This window comes from Vanessa tameamea, chromosome 29, assembly GCF_037043105.1.
Source record: "Vanessa tameamea isolate UH-Manoa-2023 chromosome 29, ilVanTame1 primary haplotype, whole genome shotgun sequence".
Taxonomy (NCBI): Eukaryota; Metazoa; Arthropoda; class Insecta; order Lepidoptera; family Nymphalidae; genus Vanessa; species Vanessa tameamea.
The window spans coordinates 232,695-250,373 of NC_087337.1; the positions used below are offsets into that span (position 1 = coordinate 232,695).

At 37.0% G+C, this 17,679-nt stretch overlaps 1 protein-coding gene across 1 annotated transcript in view; it reads left to right on the forward strand.

Annotated features, from left to right (window-relative positions):
• LOC113402332 (1-phosphatidylinositol 4,5-bisphosphate phosphodiesterase epsilon-1-like) overlaps nucleotides 1-17,679 on the forward strand; it is a 174,427-nt gene that overhangs the window by 131,973 nt on the left and 24,775 nt on the right. The window contains exons 6-14 of the mRNA XM_064219756.1: nucleotides 1,164-1,337; nucleotides 11,329-11,427; nucleotides 12,454-12,577; nucleotides 12,797-12,972; nucleotides 14,588-14,789; nucleotides 15,692-15,824; nucleotides 15,927-16,056; nucleotides 16,501-16,704; nucleotides 17,172-17,325. Of these exons, the coding sequence (XP_064075826.1) occupies nucleotides 1,164-1,337; nucleotides 11,329-11,427; nucleotides 12,454-12,577; nucleotides 12,797-12,972; nucleotides 14,588-14,789; nucleotides 15,692-15,824; nucleotides 15,927-16,056; nucleotides 16,501-16,704; nucleotides 17,172-17,325 (1,396 nt within the window). The remainder of the gene's footprint in view (nucleotides 1-1,163; nucleotides 1,338-11,328; nucleotides 11,428-12,453; nucleotides 12,578-12,796; nucleotides 12,973-14,587; nucleotides 14,790-15,691; nucleotides 15,825-15,926; nucleotides 16,057-16,500; nucleotides 16,705-17,171; nucleotides 17,326-17,679) is intronic.

Sequence of the window (17,679 nt, forward strand, 5' to 3'; positions counted from 1 at the left end):
CTCACGATGTTTTCCTTCACCGCCGAGCACGTGATGAATTATAAGTTAAGTACATGAAAATTCAAACAATATAAAGAACTTTATTTCTCATAAGAATTTAACATTCACTTAAAATGAGATACAATGAACATACATTTGCAAGAAAACAGTTTTAACATTTGGGCCGTTGGATATAAAAGGCTTTATTTTTTAATTCGTCTCTAGATCAACTGATCGCCATAATAAAAGCCAATATAACAACGAAATATTATTTATTCAAGGAGACTCACAAAAGCCCTTTTGAATCGTCATGTCAAAGTGTAGAATTAAATGCGTACCACCAGCTCGGAAAGATTCTAAAGTATTGCCTAGAATTTAACGAATACCGAGTCCACGCCTTTTTTGTTTTATTGAATGTTTATGACTTGAGACTTTTTTTTTTTGTATAATTTTATATACAGTCGGAATAATATCTTCTAATTTTTATTTTTTAAATAAAATATAGGGTTTAGTAAGTGTAGTAACAAGTAAAATAGATGGGTGGAAATATGGGTCACATGATGATAACTGGTCACCACCACGTTTACTTGCTGGTAGGGCTTTGTGCAAGCCCCTCTGGGTAGGAACCACACACTCATCAGATATTCTAACGTCAAACAGTATTACTCTGTATTGTTATTCACCGGTTTGAAGGGTGAGTGAGCCAGTGTAACTACAGGCACATAACATCTTAGTTCCCAAGGTTGATGGCGCATTGGTGATGTAAGGAAGGGTTAATATTTCTTACAGCGCCATTGTCTATGGGCGGTGGTGACCACTTACCATCAGGTGGCCCATGCGCCCGCCCGCATACCGATAACAAAAAAAAACCACCGCTCGTTTTACACTAGCTCACTCACCCTTCAAACCGGAATATTAGTAACAAATATTTTGTTTAGCAATAAAATATTTGTTTGCGTCACCGCTATCAGCCTCCGCAGATAACTGGGGGGATACAAATCCCTTCTTTGAGATAAGCTTAGGTCGAAATTCGGTAAAAGTACATTGTAACAAAAAACCAATCAAATTCAAATTGTATTAATTGATGTAGAAGCATTAAACTTACTTATTGATAGTCCAAGTAAAAACTACCACCAAGAGAACATTCTAGATCTATCTTTAAGCAAATAAAATTAATTCCTCAGGTCACATAAACTGAAGACGTTCTGGCTGAGCATATCAGACGAACCGTTACCAACGCTGGACTTCCTCTCCGCGGCGCTGCTCTCCGCTGAGTACGAGAGGGCTCTTGGCCGCGCCCTCGCTATGCCAGAGTGCAGACTGATACCTTTTTTTGGAGCTTTTTTAAGAGAATTAAGGTAAGTAATCATTATTTTGACCACCTGACCAATAATTATGGGCAATGTCTTCCACATTTGTCACTTGTATGTATTTCCTGGTGGTCGGGCTTTGTGCAAGCCCGTCTGGGTAGGTACCGCCCACTCATCAGACCTACCGCCAAACAGCAGTACTCAATATTGTTGTTTTCCGATTTAAAGGGTGAATGAGCCAGTGTAACTACACAAGGGACATAACATCTTAGTTCCCAAGGTTGGTGGCGCATTGGCGATGCAAAAATGGTTAACACAATTTAATTTAAATGACAGCGCCATTGTCGATGGTAACCACTTACTTATGTGGCTCATTTGCTCGTCCGACAACCTATAAGTCACCAAACCAGATGAAACAGAACGAACGCGCTATCTGCCATTTATATTTTATGCCAGAGAGACCTGTACAGAACCGAAACTGACGGAAACCGTACTTAAACGCTACGAGAAATCTATATCTCCTCCAATATTATAAAGCTGAAGACTATTCGTTTTATTTGAACGTGCGAATCTCAAGAACCAAGGATAAATTATTTCAGTGTTAGATAGCCTATATATTGAAGAAGGATATATACCAGCAAGCTACGACTGATTGGAGCGGAGTATTAATGCGAAATTGTGCAAAACAAGAGGGAAAATTATTCAAAATCAAAACATTCTTTCTTCAGGTAGACTCATAGCCCTTTCGAATCGCCATTTTACAGTATTGAATGAAATGTAAAGCTACATTCAGTTCGGAAAGTAGTTCCGAAAAAGTAATTCGGAAAGTAGAAATTCTACCGAGAAGAACCGGCAAGGAACCGAGTACTGAATAGTTACTTTTTTCCACCACTTTTTTCCACGTTTCATTTCAGAGCATGTCAGTAAAGCACAATTCAATTTTTGTATATCTTGCCTAGAAATCTATAATTAGTCTACGCTTTAATATCTTTAATATAATCTTGTATTGAGTAATAAACCTTATTTGTCAATGCTTTTTTGGCATGAACTTTAAATGTTTTCATAGGCCAAGTTTATAAGAGCTGCGGAATCTTATTATAGAAACGAATACCGTGCCTCTGGAAGGATGTATTAACTTTGCGAACATATTATCAGTTTACCTTTCCTCCTCGTGTCAATGCAATGATTGTCACATTCCTTCCTTTTGAAAGCCGAAAAATATCCAAGCAAAGTCGGGCCGAACATCAAGTACGTAAATAGAAACATATTTATATAAAATCAAGCAATTAAGTTAAACAAAAACAGGGCTTAGTTTGTGGATATCAAATAAAAAAATATAACATGCGGGCTCCCATTACACTCCACTCCGAGCTAAAACTTTGAGGCCTCTGCTGACCCTCCGGCGCATTGTTCCTCGTAACAATTTATTCTCTTTGGAAATACGGCATCGTTTTTAATCTGTGTTCTTTAAATTTTGTAATTTATTTATTTCGATAAAGGTTTATGTTGATAAACAAGCAAAATAATCCTCTTGTGTAAATGTTTATTCAATATATATGTTAGGTAATAAATAAATATAGTGTTTGATTTGACTCGTACATGATTGGCAACACTGACTAATTTTTTTTTCCACCATTGGCCTCCAAGCTAGAGGAGTTCCCTGGGTACAGAGAACCCCCCTTCTCCCGGCGACGCTTACAGCAGGGGGAGAAGGTGCGCATAGCGCTGATGCCTTCTCCCCGGTCTTCTTCGTCGGAGCGAATCCGCGGAGGCACTCTCCTCACGCGCTCGCTCCGCAGCCTCTTTCTGCGACATTACACTTTCGCAGAAAGAGACCGGCAACACTGACTCTAATAGGTGGTGTGGCTTTGTGTTAGACCGTCTGATGGATATCCATTTATCATATATTAGTCCCAAAGCTGGTGGCGTATTGAGAAACGATGAATATGTCACACAGCTCTAATGTCTGTGGGCAGTGGTGACCACTTAGCATCAGGTGTTCCAATTGCCAGACCGCCTACGTATACGACATAAGACGCTTTGGCAGTTACATGATTTAGAGCGAGGTTTAAGAATAATTCTGTTGAGTGTCGCACGTGCACAAAGATCAGCAAGAACAGCATCCGTCGGCATCTGCAACTAATGCATAAGTTGTCAATCACAAAACAGATCGAATACCTTTTCTCGTTGGTTGTTTATCAATAAATAAAATGGAAATGAATCTAGGAAAGGTGTCAAAAGTATTGGTACTCATCAGATATTCTACCGCCAAACAGCAGTACTCAGTATTGTTTTGTTCCGGTTTGAAGGGTGAGTGAGCCAGTGTAACTACAGGCACAAGGGACATCGTAATTCTAAAGTTTGAGAGCGCATTGGCGATGTACGGGATGATTAATATTTGCAGCATCCTTGTCTATGAGCGGTGGTGCCGACTTAATATCATATTGACCATCAGCTCGTCCGCCTACAGATACCATAAAAATTGGTCTATTAGCTCGTCCGCCAAGGATGATATCATAAAAATTTAACGTAACGATCTCAGAATCGTCGGTTAAGATTCATATCACTGAGCCGTCACGGCTTTAACGAATATCTTACATAAGTAAAATTGAAAATTATATTATGAATAATAAACACAGAAACAAAAAACACAGAACTCGTATGTATTCCAAAAAATTGTACGATCAATAAACATAATACTGTCCCATTTTGCTCTTACGCACTACAGCTTGAAATTTTTGACTCGCAGTAGGGCTCCGTGCGGGCCCGCCCTCCCAGATGAACCCTTAAAAACATTCCTTTCGAGAAGTCGGTTAAAAACTGTTACCTCCGAATGTAGAACGAGGCTCTGATCTTGGCCCAGATAGTTCTGAGTGGATCTCGTCGAAAATTTTGTAAATCCAATCTTCTCTCATACGGAATAGAGTTCAAGATCGCGTGAAATATATGTCGAGAGTTGTTCTCGCGTCCGTAAGAATGTCATTTGCATGAATTTATTTTTCATGAATTTATTATTATACGTATTAATAGATAATTTGCGACTTTATATATAAACATGCGGTTAAACCGGTGTCTGTGTCTCCGTCGGCATTGATTTGATATTTGAAGTCAATATTGTTTAACTAATGTTGTCGTCCTGACTGAGTTCGCCATGGCGGCAAATCGCCCAAGGGACTAACCAACTACACAGAACATATTATTCTGTGCACAAACACAGGTGCACTCTTTATTCCCCCACTCTCATCATCGGAAAGAATCCAGGCACAGAACCAACGGCTTTACGTCTTATTATATATATATACTGAATTAGTTATCTATGTAATCAAAATTCAGCATACTTTTTGCATGACTAGCTACAGCAGTTTAAACGAATGAATCTCAACTTCTCAAATATCAAAATTTTAAATTAAAAACTGTCTCAGATTTTTATTCAGCGACCTCAGCAAACTCGGTAATTAAAAACTTTTTCGTCGATCAAATTATTATTAAACATACACTCGTAAGCATAATATTATAAAAAATAATAATTATAAAATGACTTCTTTAATATTGAACGAGTTTTTTTGTGGTCCGCAGGCATTAGTGAGATTATTATTATGCAGATAATATCCAAAGTGCACTAGTACTGTGGACCGAAAGTAGTGTTTAGAACGCGTGTGTTAGATTTATTTATAGTCACTTAACACATGACGTTGGAATGTTTTAGGAATAATTTCTATTCCCTTATTACTTTATAATAGAAAGACAGAAAGATATTCAACAAGACCATTCTTAAACTAATCTCCACTTACGGAATCGAGCTATGGGGAACAGCTAGCAGCTAGCAATCGCAACATAGAGATTCTTGAAAGATTTCAAATTAAGACATTAAGAGCCATGCGAGACATACCGTACTACGTGAGTAACAAATATATACACGAGGACCTAAAGATCGACACCGTCAAACAAGAGATCACTGGATATAGTGAGAGTTAACAGACGAGAACATCAACTCACGTCAAATTGAAACGGCATAGACTACTCTACACTTACCGTGAGATTTGGTGACGCCACATGAAAGGGATTCATAGGAATTCCTTCTGCTAACAAGACACAGATCGAGATACCTCATCTGAATGGCTTATTTTGTTAACACAGATTGCCGTGTTACAGAACTCATTAAAAAAAAAAACACTTTATAATATTTTAAGGTTATAAAACGCTTAACGACAAATATTTGTTTAAGCATTATAGTAGCAAGTTACGTTGCGCAGTACACGCTTTCTGCCGACTAAGGAATCTTTTCGACTAAGGAAGTTTCCAGTAAACTCGCTGATTCCTTCAACACTAATATTGTTTAATTTTTAAGTTTAATCATTACACGAACGCCATCCAATTCTGCCATATGTTTTCCTTTTAGAATTAAGTTTTAATTTCTGTTTATTTGAATTTAATATGTTATAATGAATATGTTGTATACGTATATATCCAACCGACGGGTAGCTTTACGTTAACAGTTATGTAGAATTATTCAAAAGTGTTTCTAAAAGCCTCCGTGAACAAAGTATATTTTGATTAATAGATTTGACGGGCCACTGTGTTTTGAGAGTGTCAAGAAACAAAAAAAAGTAATAATAACATTTTTGACAGGAACATTGGATATAGTGCGGTTTGACGTTTCTTCACTCTGACGCAACTTCAGGCTCTTTCGTGTAATGCATTTGCATTTGTCGTAAGCAAGACGTGCCTGGTGGAGCGTCGTTACTTTATTATAATATCAAAAGTGCTGATTGTATTGCTGTTATACTGTAAAACCTTCAAACACGTGGTTTTAATTCTCCTCGCCCGCCTACCCACGATCGCTCGGCAGCCACAGATGGATACAGAAAATAATGATAACGGCAATGTGACGTTAGATTCATTAACATTTAACGGTGACAACCATTGTTGATGTTATATACAATCGGCGCCATCTATGAAAACGAAAAAGAACTTATAATATCGAAGTTGACAAGAATATTATTTCCCATCCTGACACATTGACCCAGTTTAAGAGTTACGGCTCTCAAATATTCGCGTCCTAACCCCAAGCTTACTCCCGAGACGCTCATGAGAATTTGCACCACAACAATAATTTGAAAAAGTAGCATAAAGATTAAAATTAAACGAGTTCATGTTTTTAAAAGTCCACAAACAGAATACAATCAGAGCATACATTCAACTCACACAATTTAAAGCTAGATTACATTCCTAAGCATGTGTACACGGCATGCTCATAACAATTATTTTAGGTTTAAAGAACTTTATTTCTCAAGAACATTACAGTTCACTTATGAGTACAGAATTTTACACATAATGCAGTTAAACATATAACAAATAGTTCGACCGTAAGAATATCAATTGGTAATGACTCAAAAAACGGTTGGATAGCAACAGGGAAATTATTTAATTATATTTTTTTTATTTTTTGGCTTCGTATTTATTTTAATACAGTCTGGTGCTCTTTTATATAATAATCAAAAAATTATAACAAATACATTCATCCAATTGAATTATTTGACTAAAAAAATAAATTAAATTCAAACAATAAAATTATCGAAAAAAGAAAAAAAAATACACAAAATTAACATTCAGAAATATCTGTCAATAGTTTATTATGTTGTTAGAGAGCGTTTATGTGCTTCAGGGTAGATATATATATTTATATATTATGTAATAGTTAGGCGGACGGGCATATGGGCCACCTGATCGGAAATCGTTGAATGGGAATTCCGAATATCCTGCCATCAGTGCAGGCAATAAGGCGAGGTGTTATACTCTTAATGAAGGTGTTTGCACTCCTACTCCGAGGTCTAATTTCAACTGCAAATGGCATAGATCTCATTTGGAATATGTAGAGCTGTTCTTTAACGAGAAACTCGAATTGACTTGACTATTGTATAATAACTACGCGTGCCCGCGACTTCATGCGCGTTTGAATTTAACAAAACATATATTGTCGTAGCCTAAGTTACTCCTTATTACATAAGCTATCTGCCAATGAAAGTCCCGTCAAAATCGGTCCAGCCGTTCCTGTGATTAGCTGAAACAAACAGACAGACAGACAAAAATTGTAAAAAAATTTACTTTGGTATATGTACCGTGTATACATATGCATTTATTAAAACGCGCTTATTTTAATATTACAAACGGACACTCCAATTTTATTATATGTATAGATTATAAAAATGGCATATCACTTTAAGTCGATTGTCAACATGTCACGAGTGAGGAACGAAGTGGAATCTTAAAGGATCGCATCGAATTACGTTTGTTCGCTTCAGCTTTTTAAATCAAACCACTAATTTATTTTAATTTAGTTTTTATTTGTTGTATTATATCTATACGAGATGAAAGCCCCGCTTCGCGTGGGTAAAATAAATAAAACTAAACAAATACAGCTTATGATTTACTTATCACATAACATATTATATCTTTTTCATAAACGTCGTGACTATCAAACATCTATAACGTCATCCGTGAACGTCAAACATGGCCGCCCGTTGAACTGTCATGTCATTGAATTTCACGGATTTAATATCGAAATAACTTGATTAAACGAATTATGCGTATATATGTTAACGACTAAAAAATCATTATTTTTTTAACGTTCTACAATCGTGGATAAGTTTCGATCGGGTCTATGCAAGAAAATGTCAATAAAGATGGCAACGCCATATTTGAATTATTCGCGTTATATGCGTTCAGTAAATACCTCAAATTTATTCATTTATTATAAGCTTAGAAAGACATAATTTACCCTTTGTTGAAACATTGCCGTTAAAAGCTGAAAATAATGACCTGAAACCACTATAATATTACACATGCGCTGCGCTCAGTGGAAACGTTCCTAATAGGACTATCATAGAGCTGCCGTTACCTCCTCCCAGTGACACTATTTACCTACACATTTGTTTGCCTATCTATCCTTAATTTTCGATGGGTTCTTACTCTTGCTTGTAATCTGTGGAAGTGATTGAAAAGGGACGGAAGTCTGCGGACAGGAAGCCAGGGAACCGCGCGCTATTTGATTTGACAAATGACCGGCGTGGAGCTAACGTTGGCCGTAAAATGGTATCATAATAATGATGCTATTGTGACATATTTAACACAGCATATGCGACTACTGTAAAACTCGTTCGTTTTTAAATTTTGTTATATTATATTTATATCGAACAACGTAACCAAATAAATAGATTATTACATTTTACACAAACGAAACGCTTCTGACAAAGCGATCGAGTGAAGAAAATTAATTCTAACAACGTTGTATTTGTTGGATTCTGAAATGTATATAATTATTTTATACATTAATTTATTTAATATATATAACATAACTATTGTAGATAACCTACATCGAATCGGCGTATTCAGCATTGACGCATTTTGTAACCAAAATACAATAATACGACGAATCGAAATTAAGATATCCATTATTCGCGCAAATCTCGACTTTTACTCATCACCTACACACCAACTAGTCTGTCACCACAGTATGTTTCTAACAATTTTGGGAACGATTTTATTTTACATTTGAGTGAACATTACAGTAGAGTGAACTGGCAGAACTCGTCACGTAAAGAAATGGACAAAGTTATCAAGGCGGCGTCGCGCCCCGTTCGCGTCTACGCGACCGAACCCCCTCGCTCTGTCCCTTTCTAACATATGCAGTTTATATAACATTATTTAAACTATTTTTTGTTATAGTTTTAAACCATATAGGATTCGTAAGAACGATTTTATTTCCTATCGTTTAATAAATCTCAACTGGGTGTTCCACGTGACATCTCTTTATTTCGTATAATCTTATCTAGATATATACATCGGCTCGAATCGTATACCTCTGTTGCATTCCGTGCAAATATGAACTTTATTGGTTGCGTATACGCTTTAATTTCCTTTACCACTTGTAAAATAATTTGCGGCGGCTTTCGATGCGCATTTCATCTGAATCTTATTTATGAGTATAAGAAATAAGCTCAAAGGACCAAATATCATACAAATATATCCATGTCTTCTGGCGCATTTATTTCATAATTAGTGGGAATTGCCCTCTTATAATCAACTAAACCAATCCCACTCCTTCCCGTAAAAAATTATCATATATTTAATAAAACATTACATTAACAGCCTGTAAATTTCCCACTGGTTTGGAGCATATTCCATGATGCTGCTCCAATGCACATGTAGCAGAATTTCGTTGAAATTAGACACATGCAAATTTCCTCACGATGTTTTCCTTTACCGCCGAGCACTAGATGAATTATAAACACAAATTAAGCATATGAAAATTCAGTGGTGCCTGCCTGGGTTTGAACCCGAAATCATCGGTTAAGATGCACGCGTTCTAACCACCGGGCCATCTCGGCTCTCATTTAACAATAATTTATATTAAAATAAACTCAACTTATTAAAAAAAGGAGGTAATAACAGCTCTACTTAGATATTAATCACACACGTCCTCTCGGTCGAGTGGCCTCATCTCAATGTGTTATTTTTTAATTACTACAGTTTATTCTCTGGGGGGGTTAACCTAGGGGTTAATTACCCAAGTTTGACATAGATAAATGGCTGGCTGGAATGATTACTGGCTTGGCTTTGATGTCTTTAACATTCGTTTTGTTATACTAATGGTTTAAAGGCTAATGATTTGGAAATATGCTTTACAACGGGGGGGGGGGGGGGGTAAAACTGGTGGAAAAGCCTTGAATTAAGGCTTTACTAGTGCACTGAATTAATTGTAAAATAAACATCCAAAAGTCCTGTCATTATATACAAAAAACAGGCCGAAGTCAAAGTCAAAAATCTTTATTCAATATAGAAGTGTTTACACTTGCTTATTGATTGTCAAAAATCTACCACCGGTTCGGAATTTAGCACCTCGGACCTGAGAAGAACCAGCGAAAGAAACTCAGCGGGATATATATATATATTTTTAACCATTTTCCATGTGCAATGATAATTATATTTTGGTTATTTGAAACAGCCTGGATGCGATCATTTAATTCCCAAAGGTGTGCAGTCAACTAAAAAGTCATTAGTGTTTTAATATCCTTTAGCACACAAACGCTCTTTAACGATTCTTTTGAATTTTATAATTGAATAATTTTGAACGTTTTCTGGGATCCTGTTGTAAAAACGTATACATTGCCCCAAAAAAGAGTTACTAACCCTGTGTAATCGGGTACTTGGAGTAACAAGTTTATTCTTGTTCCTAGTGTTAATAGAATGTACGTCACAATTTCTGGGAAAATCGTTTATGTTTTTGCGTACATACATAACATTATCAAAAACAAATTGAGAAGCGACAGTCATTATTTTAATTTCTTTAAATTTACCTCTTAACGAATCTTTTGGGCCCAGGTTATAAATTGCACGAAATGCAAACGAACCGAGTAGGCTGATTTGGATATGTTGGCTTAGAAAATCTTTACTTGTAATAATTGTTGACCTCGATTTCCTATTTTCGTTCGCTGCCATTTTGAAAAAGCGTCATGATACGAGTATTATGATAAAATACTTGCTTCATTTACGCTACAATTTTGGTCCTATAAATTTACGTGACGCCGATCGAACAGTGCTACTAACACAAGAGCTCCCACCCCACTGACTACATTCCGATCCGAGGTACTGATCTCATGGGACGAAGCCTAGGACGAACATCACTAGCCCGAGAGGTCTTAAACTTCAATGCTGAGTATAGTACCTACACTGTCCCACGCCCGGTGACGCTGTAAAGGCCAGTAGGTGGCTCTACAGGTCTTGACAGCGTCACATTACTTAAAGCCTTCTTTTTGAGAAGGCTCGCAGCTGCTCCATTAGGGACTTGATAGCTACATGAGAGATTTTCAATCAACACGTATTTTTCCCCATCGAGCATGGGATGAATTATAAACACAAATTGAGTATAAGAAAATTGATTAGTGCACGGATTTGAACCCGAAACCTTTGATTAGGATTTTAACCTCAGCTCGTTAGTGTTAGATATACGTTATTAACTCTGAACGTTTGATTTTTTTAGAGAAATCTTGGCGGCGACTCCCTCTCTGACCACCCACTCAGTCGCCGTGACGCCGACGCACAGGAGAGACACCAAGCGCGACTCTGTCAAGGACGACAGGTAAATACTGATCTTCTTGTTGATTCTTCCCAATGCTGTTGTCTGCTGAGGAGTTTCTTTATCTGGAGCCAATCCGGGGTGGACAATCATGCTTAACATAAATATTGTCATCGGAATGACGTGTTAACTATCTACTCCGTAAAGTAACATGATGTGGTAGCTTATAAACAAAGTTTGCAAGAAAATAGTTTTGGTATCGAGATTAATTCAAGAAAAACGACAAATTTAAATTTAAACATTCATTATAAAGCGTAAACTGTAAAGCTACTACCGATTGGGAATGTAGACCCTACCGAGAAGAACCGTCACTAAACTGTTGAGAGAATCAATTGTACTTCTTATATTACGAGTATATTAGCCTCTAAGAATGTACGATGCATATTCATTCGGTTAGTTAGCTCAGTGTTTTGGTTTCCTACTCTGCCCAGTCATTTAATCCTTTCTTTAACAAATATATAAACGTCGTTAATTTTTACTTTGCTAATAAATAAACTCAAATCTTATCTTAAATGAACCAATAAGGCATTTTAATCTGTTTATGACACACAAGATTAGTTTAGTAAAAGATAAATTAGTCGAAACGAATTGTTACATAATAAATTCCATGCCAGTTCCTCTCGATAGTAACTACATCCCGAACAAGTGGTAGCTTTCTAGGTAGGTAGTAATTTGTCTTGTAAAGTAATGTTTCAGAAGTGCTTATAAACTAATCAAATAAAGCTAAATTTGCTTTTCGCTTATAAAAAGATACAGTTTCATTTAAGCAATAGAAGACTTATTTCAAGCGTTACTTCCCGCGCCAGAAGTCAAGTCAAAGTTTTCAATTTAAAGCCTAAAGCATTGGGCTAAGACGTCCTCCCCTTTGAGGAGATAGTTTGGAGTATATTACACCACTCTGCTCCGATGTGGGTGGTGTTGGATCACATGTGACAGAAATTCAAAGACAATAAACACATGAAGGTTTCCTGACACTGTTGACCTTCACCGCCGAGCACGAAATAATAAAAAACTAGTCCATTTCAACAGATCCTCAATTAAAAGAGATACCAGAAGAGAAAGTAGTAAGAGAGTGGATCAAGGGACGACCACCAGTCCTCTCCGAGACAGCTGCAAGCGAGAGTCGCGGTACAACGAGACGAGCAGACAAGTGGTGAGTGCCAACTGCAAAAACCAAAAATTCCAGTTACTTTTTAAACAAATCTTCGAGACAATCGTATTATTTAGTCGTTTTGGTGCTAAAATTGAGCATTTCCTTAGCAGGTATGTCACCAAACTAATTTAAATCAATATGAGTTAATACTTTTATTTTGTACAGAACAATTATCGTTAAATTAATTGAAAATCTTACTTTAAAATAATAAATTTCAAGTACATCGCATCCTTCGACGAGGAAGGCGAACAGTTCCGACGAGTTGGGCCCGAGGGTCTGATGAACTTGGAAAAGGTGTACCGGACGCAGGCGGTGATGGACCACATAGCGAGCTTTCACCAGCACCGATACAGCCTAGCGAGGACAACGGCACCTGTTTTTGGAGATTACTTGAGGTGGTATAGTATAGATTTGAATATTTAAAAGAATCAAAATCAATTTATTCAAGTAAACTTCACAATGAAGCGTTTTTGAATCGTCGATATTTAAATACTACCACCGTTTTGGAAAACGGCTTCCACCGAGAAGAAGCTCGCATAGTTGCTCTTTTCAAATGAACAGATTTACAATGCTGTTTTTACAATAATTACTGTCCTGTGATGGAACCCGAGCCAAAATCCAGGCGTTTTTATTTCTAAAAAGTATTCTTTTAATGAATAATAAGATTAATAAACTTTTTAAATTTCGTAAATGGTAAATTGGTTACATTTCCCGGTATCTTATTATATATGCGTATACCATTGCCCAAAAACGTTCTCTGTGCCGTATGCGAACGGAAAGTAGGAGTTACAAGTTTATTCCTATGTAATAAGTATTGATGTCTTAAAAATAAAGTACTAGAGCTATTTTGTCTTAATTTATCAGATGCGGGAAGTATATTAACAGATGATCAATCTTTACTTAGTAACTATTGTTTTATAGACAGGATATATATCAATTTAATTATACTTAGTTGACAAACTCTGTAATTCAAATAGTGGAAAACAGTGTTGCTGGACTGATGTTGAGTATCAGAAGGTTGCGTGTTCATATCACGTCGGGGTCACCAATTGTTGCTGGGCTGATGTTGAGGATAATGAAAGTCACTAACTGGTTCACGATTTATTAACGAGACGGTACAATTATACGGACGGTGACGCACTGTTTTACATATGCAATGTTTCGACTTTTATACATGATATCAAAGAGTAAGAGATACACAGATGTGAAACATTTTAGTCATAGAACATGTGAGCTTTATCAATTGTTTACTTTAATACCTATGTGCATATACGGCACAAGAGTAACTACTGAGTTTCTCGCCGGTTATACTAGGTAGAATCTACTTTCCGAATTGAACACTGTGACATGACGACGCAGTTTCTTTTATGAGCTGAATTGAATAATGATTTGATATATTAATTGCGCTCTGAATCATTACTCTGATTACAATATATATGTACAGTCAACATTACATTTTTTACATAACATTAACAGCCTGTAAATTTCCCACTGCTGGGCTAAGGCCTCCTCTCCCTTTGAGAAGAAGGTTTGAGCATATCCACCACGCTGCTCCAATACGGGTTGTTGGAATACACATGTGGCAGAATTTCGTTGAAATTAGACACATGCAGGTTTCCTCACGATGTTTTCCTTCACCGCCGTGCACGAGATGAATTATAAACACAAATTAAGCACATGAAAATTCAGTGGTGCCTGCGTGGGTTTGAACCCGAAATCATCGGTTACGATGCACGCGTTCTAACCACTGGGCCATCTTTCCGTTTCCCCGTTTCAAATACTTACTACAAATTAACCCTACGAACGGTGATTCCACTTCAAGATGGGAGTATGGAATAATCATTTTTACAAATTTATTACTAAAAACAACTTTGCAATACGGTTACATCATTGCTGCGTTGACATTTTAATATATCAAATATAAATCAAAATAGAAATGCAACGTCGACTATCTCCATTTGACAGTTATATGTTATTGCTGAAAGACTTAAATATCCCCTATATTTTTAGAACAGCCATAGAATCATGCGAGGAACCCGTCTTCGTGCAGCCAGCCCAGACGACCGCGGGGTCAGACTTCGAGAACGAAGCGCTCTACGAGCTGGAAGGAGGAGGTTACTGTCCTGTACAACCCCTGCCTCACGACCATGGCGTCACCATGTTCCCGCTGGCGCCGCAAAACGGGGAGAGAATGGACAGGCACGTTCTACAGGTTGGTACAAATCTGGTCTGATGATATTCGCCTTTATCATCATGATGAGGCATAACAGCTATGCGAATAAAAACATAAGACGTTTGATTATTATATGCTTCAAAGAACACGCACACATAAACAGCGATGCGATTCTGTAAGAATTAACTTCACATCTCACTCGCGAAATGTTGACAACCGACTTACGGCGGTACGCCATTTTGATACGTGTATATAAACTTTATATTAGTTGCATGTTTCAGGAAAAATACTTTGAATTATTTAAAAAAAAAAGGAAAGAAAAAACAGTATAAATATATGCAATTAAATTAATAAAATTATATAATGAAATTGATATTAAATAAAATATACGGGATATAATATAATTTGAATATTATGAGCATGTTTTTTGGTAGAATAAAGGCTATTTCTATTTTAATTCTATTTTATACAAGGTTTATAATCATCATAGTCAATGGTATATTCTGAAATTACATCGTGTTTAGCAGTGCTGTCGTTCCTGTAGAGACAGGAAGGACATCACACACGGTCACTAGACCATCTCCAATGCCTGGTGCCTCTATACCAGACATTATCAATGCTTTGTTACATAATATTCTTTCGTCTGTTTTGTCCGTCATTTACGGTTGCTGACAATCCATCTCCAGACATTTATACATCTAAATTGTACAGGTTTAAATAATAGTTAAGAATACATGTTTTTTTTATTTCTGCATTACTTGTGTAATGTTTATTATTCGAAGTATTATTTATTTTAAATTTAGACTAACTGGTACCATCTACTTACGCTGTCTGACTTTATTTTAACAATATATTGCCTTTAATGACTCTATTTATGTGTCCAAAATAAATAAGTATTTGTAATCATCATATTAAACATACAAACCTGTTCTCTTTCGCAGATTTTACATCATGGTACTGCTTGCGTGGTGGGGGAAGCGGAGTGGGGCGGTGCGTTCGCTCAGCTCCGACTAGAGCGATCGTGCGCTCTGCTCACGTGGAGCCGCACAGCACACCGCCCACATGCACAACACGGTATTTCAGTATTAAACTGTGTACTAATATACCACTGTGCTTAGCAAGCGTATCGGGAAACCTTTTTCTTCGGCTAATATATTACAATGTTTATATTTTCAGGTGAAACCCCATCAGAGAACATACAGCAACCTGAAATTAGTTTATCATACAACCCTGAGGAAGTCATACCTCTTAAATATTCCGGAAACTTGGTGCATGAGAATGAAGCTGGTGTGGTCGGCGAGGAGGGGTGAGTAGTAACAACCCGTAAACTCCACTCCTGGATAAAGTCATTCCCATGCTTTACTACAGCTTGGAATATCATGAAAAATCAAAATAGTCTTTATTATATTAGGATAAAACCAGATTTTCAACCGGGATCATGTGTATTGTAACAGTTCTAATTTGAACATTACATCAATGAGTAAGAAGTACTGAGCATTACAAAAGACCTCTTGTAATGATACAATTTGTCCGACATCGTAAAAGCAATTTGAACTTGCAGCAAAACTCGACTGCAGGTGAATGCTAAATAGGGAATATTATATTGTAACATTACAGATGAATACAGCTCATGGCGATGGAACACCCTTACAGTTTAAAATAAAACGTAAAAAACATTTTGGAATTTTAGTCGCAGATTTGTTGCCATTTTCGAGATGAGATGGAAATGGAAAATGAAAATCTTTCACAGCTTCATCGACCTTCAATGCGTGAAGGACATGCGTCTTGGAGGCAAGCTGCTGGAACCGCGGGACATCGCGGAGCTCTGCGCGTGCGCAAAGAAACACGGCCTCGAGACGTGCAGCCAGCGCCCGCATATCATATCATTAGTGTACGGGAAAACTTTGAGTGATAACAGAACTGTGCACTTTGTACTGTCGCCATATTCTTTTAGGTAAATATATGCTTAATTTCACCCCCTTATGTATCAAGTGAAATTATTTTTATCTACAAGACCTGGAGTTCCATTAACTAAAACAAATCTTTACTGATATCGTCTTAATTTTTTTTACGATATAGGAAGGCGGACTGGTTGATTGATCATCTGATGATAAGTGGTCACCACTGCCCATAGACAATGGTGGTGGAAATCTTAACCTTCATTACTTCTACATTGCCAATGCGCCACTAACCTTGGGAACTAAGATATTATGTCCCCTGAGCCTGTAATAACACTGGCTTACTCACCCTTCAAACAACAACACAACAATACTGAGCATTGCTATTAGAATATCTGATGAGTGAGCGGTACCTATCCAAACGGGTTTGCACAAAACCCTACCATCAAATATTAGAAGTAAGTGGCAAGTAATGAAAGTTTGGTTCTGATGATCATTTTTGAACAAAGTCTTTTACTTCTAGGGTATGGGCAGTCGGTCTCCACTCTGTCATAAAGGCGTTAATAAGTCAGACGAAGCTCGCAGACCGAAGTCTCGCGTGGTTGAAAAACAAGTACACGGCACTCTACTACGAGGACGGATGCTGCTGCGAACCACTCGTATCTGATGCTATACGGGTGAGTCTCTTCGTAAAACTCTAACCCAAATACGAGTTACCGCGAAGTATCATTTTAATATAAATAGGCTGTAAGGTCACCACTCACTGTGGTCACTAGTTAGCTCGAAGCCCTACCAACCAAGTTATTTAAGTAAATTTAATTTAATGTCAGTTTGGATTTACAAACTAAATTTCAGTCAGAGCACTCAGTGGTTAATCTTTTAGATTCGATTCTTTAAATACATTTGTTAATGTATTAAAACTGGACGTAAAATATTTTATGAAATTTTCCTTTTTCTTTTAGGCATTATAACTTTGTAAAAGATAATCCATACAGATATTAGCTAATAGATCAAATCTAGGCTGTCTTTGA